Source organism: Nanorana parkeri, unplaced genomic scaffold (assembly GCF_000935625.1).
Source record: "Nanorana parkeri isolate BGI_ZX_2015 unplaced genomic scaffold, ASM93562v1 scaffold911, whole genome shotgun sequence".
NCBI classification, from domain to species: Eukaryota; Metazoa; Chordata; class Amphibia; order Anura; family Dicroglossidae; genus Nanorana; species Nanorana parkeri.
This window is the reverse complement of record NW_017307179.1, coordinates 91757-97451: the sequence shown is the minus strand read 5'-3', so window position 1 is coordinate 97451 and position 5695 is coordinate 91757. Positions and strand designations below refer to the sequence as shown.

General features: G+C 51.8%; 1 protein-coding gene across 1 annotated transcript in view; it reads left to right on the top strand.

Annotated features, from left to right (window-relative positions):
- The window catches only part of LOC108794906 (cGMP-dependent 3',5'-cyclic phosphodiesterase-like), a gene marked incomplete at its 3' end in the record, with an annotated part of 167647 nt that overhangs the window by 70548 nt on the left and 91404 nt on the right, over nt 1-5695 (top strand). The window contains exon 6 of the mRNA XM_018566048.1: nt 2512-2571. Within this exon, the coding sequence (XP_018421550.1) occupies nt 2512-2571 (60 nt within the window). The remainder of the gene's footprint in view (nt 1-2511; nt 2572-5695) is intronic.

Sequence of the window (5695 nt, the reverse complement as noted above, 5' to 3'; positions counted from 1 at the left end):
ACTCAGTAACTACACCACCTTTTTGGTGCCAGTGTATCATTCCATCTGGTATCTGATCTTAAAGCACTTGATATTTAAGTTTTTGCTGGAGACTCTTTTGATGGGATCTATACACCTGGTTCCAGGGTCTGTACACCTGCTGTGCCCATTATGAGGAGCTCCCACCATCCCTGTGCTCAGTTCCTGGGCATTCACACCTGCTGTGCCCATTATGAGGAGCTCCCACCATCCCTGTGCTGAGTTCCCGGGTCTGTACACCCGCTGTGCCCATTATGAGGGGCTCCCACCATCCCTGTGCTGAGTTCCCGGGTCTGTACACCCGCTGTGCCCATTATGAGGAGCCCCCACCATCCCTGTGCTGAGTTCCCGGGTCTGTACACCCGCTGTGCCCATTATGAGGAGCCCCCACCATCCCTGTGCTGAGTTCCCGGGTCTGTACACCTGCTGTGCCCATTATGAGGAGCTCCCACCATCCCTGTGCTGAGTTCCCGGGTCTGTACACCCGCTGTGCCCATTATGAGGGGCTCCCACCATCCCTGTGCTGAGTTCCCGGGTCTGTACACCCGCTGTGCCCATTATGAGGGGCTCCCACCATCCCTGTGCTGAGTTCCCGGGTCTGTACACCCGCTGTGCCCATTATGAGGGGCTCCCACCATCCCTGTGCTGAGTTCCCGGGTCTGTACACCCGCTGTGCCCATTATGAGGGGCTCCCACCATCCCTGTGCTGAGTTCCCGGGTCTGTACACCCGCTGTGCCCATTATGAGGGGCTCCCACCATCCCTGTGCTGAGTTCCCGGGTCTGTACACCCGCTGTGCCCATTATGAGGGGCTCCCACCATCCCTGTGCTGAGTTCCCGGGTCTGTACACCCGCTGTGCCCATTATGAGGGGCTCCCACCATCCCTGTGCTGAGTTCCCGGGTCTGTACACCCGCTGTGCCCATTATGAGGGGCTCCCACCATCCCTGTGCTGAGTTCCCGGGTCTGTACACCCGCTGTGCCCATTATGAGGGGCTCCCACCATCCCTGTGCTGAGTTCCCGGGTCTGTACACCCGCTGTGCCCATTATGAGGGGCTCCCACCATCCCTGTGCTGAGTTCCCGGGTCTGTACACCCGCTGTGCCCATTATGAGGGGCTCCCACCATCCCTGTGCTGAGTTCCCGGGTCTGTACACCCGCTGCACCCATTATGAGGGACTCCCACCATCCCTGTGCTGAGTTCCCGGGTCTGTACACCCGCTGTGCCCATTATGAGGAGCTCCCACCATCCCTGTGCTGAGTTCCCGGGTCTGTACACCCGCTGTGCCCACATTATGAAGGGTTTTCAGCGATCCTAACACTGAGCAGGAGCAGCCCCTCTCAGAGCAGATGACAATGGGATGTACTGGGACATTGTTAACCCCGCTCAAAACCCATGCTTGACATTCCCATGCCCAGGCCACACTCGCTTTCTGGGCAGTCCCATTCCCACCTTCCAGGTGGTCCCACCCAGATCACGCCACCATTCTGGGCCATCCTGTCACTAGGTATCACCCAGGCAACAGCATCATCTGGACAGAGGACCAAAACAAATCTGGGACAGTTGGCACACGGCTGCTCTGTGGCCTGATATCTTTATAGGTATTATTATTATTGCTACTGCAACTATAACTTTTAGGGCCGGTTCACACCATAAAGTCTGCGTTCCAGAACGTTCGGCCTCTGGAACGCACTAGAATGCAAGCCGTCCGGCTCCCTGCGTTCAGGGGCTGGAGGGGACGTGGCGGCGCATTGAAGTCAATGGTACCGCAGCCACGCCCCCTGCCCGCAGTGTGATCGCCCGCACCCGGAATGCAGGCATATTAGTGCTTGCGTTCCGGTCCAGTGCGTTCTGCAAAAATACTGCAAACACTAAGTGACTTCAGTGACTTCAACATTAACTTCAATGCACCGCCATGCCCCCTCCCGCCCCTGGACTCAGGGAGCTTGCTGGCTTGCATTCCAGTGCGTTCCAGAGGCCGAACGTTCTGGAACGCAGACTTTGTGATGTGAACCGGCCCTTAGCCACAGCACCAGTCCCTTGTAGTGTACTGACTATGCTCTCCTGCTGCCTGTCCTTGATAGATACTTCATGTTAAGATCAATGAAAGTTGTTGTCACAGTAGATACTGCAGGCTACTACAGAGAGTGAATGGGGCCACATCAAAATGTTGCTATGGGGCCTCATGATTCGTAGTTACTCCCCTGGATGTTGATAATGACAATTTTATAGGAGTTCAGATGCATATTTTATACGTTGTGTTCATTGTCTCAAACAATCATCCCCGCACAGCTACCTCCTCATGTATCACTGGCCCCTCCCTTTTAGATTGTAAGCCCTCAGGGGCAGGGCCTGCTTACCATCTCGTCTTGAATTGTATTGTGATTGTAATGTCTTCTTTATATTGTAAGGTGCTGCACAAACTGTTGGCGCCATATAAATCCTGTATAATAATAATAATAATAATAATTTAATTATTTGTTTTACCTTTCAGATGCATTGCAGCACGCTGAGTGATTCTGATGAGCACAATCTTCACACGCTGGAGAAACACGTAAGTGACGGGGAGATGCAGGGTGACATTGAGCTAATGTATACCAACTAAGCCAGAACTACATCAATACATTTCTACTCACGATGCACTGATACCAATACCAGTGTTGGTATTGGTGCCGATACTGAGCATTTGCACAAGTACTTGTGCTTGCTGGGGACCTCGTGGCGGCCTTCTTGGGAACTACACGGAGCCTTACATTATTATTCTGCATTGCTGTATAATCTATTGCTGAGATTTGTAGTCTCTCGACAGCTTGGAGTCAGTGACAGAACTAAGAGGGCCGCAGCGGTTGCAGCTGGGACCAGGCCCTGGCTTTCCATCACTGACCTAAAATCAATCATTAGTCTGTATTGGTCACATCACATTAAAATGGTGTCGGTAATTGGTATCGGCCAGTACTTGAGGAAAGGTATCTGTGCTTGTACTGGGTCCAGAAAAAAATGGAATCTGTGCATTCCTAATTTCTGTCAGAACTGGTTGATCACAGACCTAACTCCAGACAAAGAAAAAGTTTAACATTTGACAAACGAAGACCCTCCAAAATGGACTCACAGCTACATACCCCCTTTAGCAGCGCTGTCTAGTCCTAGCAAGTGTTGAGAAACAAAACCACAAATTACAATATGGTTCCATCTCTGCTGCCTAATTATTGTGTTTTGTTTTCATTTGTAAGTGAGACATTTAGGACTGAAATTACAGTTTGTTATTGCAAATGAAAGTGTTGACTGTCACCGGAGTATTGCTAAGACATAATTAGTTTGGTAATCAAAATTCAGTCAACCATTATTGCTTTATTGAAATCCGATAATGCAAGTTAATGCAAAGCAAATTGCATTTCGGTGACACAACGTCCTGCAAAAGTTCTTTATTCTCTGCTTGTGCCGAAGGGCCCCGATCTGGCAGGAAGCAAGCTGCGTCTCCTTATAAAGAAAGGAGAGCTCCCAATGTTCAATTTAAAAGGCCGTTCCATCCAATACTGATTAGTTACGAGTGGCACCTGAAGGACTGCCAGCCTCCTTCGGTCTCTTTAGCATTCAACACATTCCCGGGAGTGTCAGATGTATGTGTCCCCCACCACACGCTCATACATGCCAGCCAAGACACTCTCTTGTCTTGGCCCTGTGGCCTGCCAATGCTCTGTCCTGGGCCATGTCCGGGGATCACAGCAACAACCTTATTTAAAGGAGAACTATGAGGGGAGGGGGATGCTTTTCACTCACCTCATAGTTCTAGCCGACCTGTGACAATGAGACCGTCACAGGTCGGCTCAGTAGATCGGGAGGTGAGCGAACACATACCGGCGTTCTCTCACCTCTCGATCCTGTCACGGCTCTCTGCCGTGACAGGGGAGGGGCTGGATTCCCCTCCCGCTCCAATCCTCCAGCGCTGACTGGCGGAACGGACGGGGGAGGGGGCGGGTACAGCTGGCTCTGCTTCTAGATAGGCAGAGCCAGCTGTCACTCACGCAGCTGGGCGGATCTCGACATCGATGTTGGGATCCGCTCCGGCTGTGGCGTCTCAGTATACCGCGAGCTGTAGCTCCCTATATACTGAGCTTAGTGTGACGGGAGGATGCTAGTTTGTGTCTTCCCATTACCCTAAGGAGACCTATGGGGAAAAGCCCTGACCTCATAGTTCTCCTTTAAGTTACTGCACATGCCTGGTAAGTTAAAAAGGCAATTATTGCGGGCAGGGTCGTTCCTAAGAGCTCTTACCAACCCAGGGTGCTGTGGTCACCCCTCTGCCACCCCCCACAACTGCTGCCCCCCTAACAATATGCCACTTGAGGTGGCCACCATGCATCTCATTAGGAGGGCATCAGGTGTGGGGGGTGGCAGAGGGGTGACCACAACATCCCAGCTCGCCAAGGGTACTTAGGAACCTGTGACTCTCTGTGCAGCTCACTAACTTCATCTGTTGCCAGGGAGCTGAGCAGGACACTCTGGCTGGCGTCCCAACAAGCTCCTGGCAACCAGTGACGTTAGTGAGCTGGGCAGGACTGGACAGAGAGTCACTCATATCACTGCTCTACACAGCCGTTTCCACCCCTCGCACAACATCCCCCACAAAGCACCCCCTCCCAGCACTATAAGCAGCACCTGCCAAACATACCCCCTGCTCTACTGCCTGACAGCATATATAGTAGGGATGGCCCTGATTGCAGGGAATGGGGCCATGGGTGAGTGGTCACCACATATTCAAAGGTGGGCTCTGGGGGCATGAGCAACCCTTGAAGTACGCTAGAGGGAAGTCTCTGCATAGAGGTGGGACCAACCTGTAAAGTTGGCATGCCCATCCAGAAAGTAGGCAGGCTAAATGCAGTCTGTGGGAGGGCATAACAGTTTCCTGGGATCCAGGACTATAATGTTGGTAAGTATGCACACTATTGGTTCCATCCTGCAACCCCTCCCCCCGATATTACTACAGGAGCGGTGATGTAGGGGTTGGAGGAAAGAAGTGTGGTATAAGGAGGGTGGAACACAGCTTCTTCCCTCTTCATGGCCTCACTATAGATAATCATGGCAGGAGAGGACTTCCTACAGTGATGCCAATGCGTATTTAGCCCCTACCCGCTGGCCACAAAGCAGCAGGCCCACTGAGAGGCTTAGTGGTCATGGGACCGCACTGTAAAAGGATGGAATAAAGTATTTAGCTGCAGTTTTTTGGTTATACTGTCATATAACAAACAATGCCTAATCCCGGAGGATCGGTTGTGTGGTTTGCAGTATACTACAGCCTTGCCATCAGCTTTAAGGGATATCTCCCCCATGCGGTGACTGAAAAAAAAATGACAAAATAAGTTTTGGTCTCAGATATACTTTAAGAATTTCCCAGGAAAAGTTAATCAGAAAAGGATATGGAGGTGCCGAGCACAGAAATGAATTTTCGCACCTGCGATGGCGGCCGCTGAATAACATTCCAATAACCACAAAAGGTTCTCCAAGCTGCAGATGAATGGCAGCGATGCAGGTGTGGGCGCGGAAGCAAAGGAATAAGATTTATTCGGTACATACGGCCAACGCATTCAAAGGCGGCCGGGCCTCTTCGTCAAGAGGAAGATTAACAAACAGCGTGTCAGGAGCGAGCCCGGAAAACAGACCCCCCCCCCCCCCCAACGCCG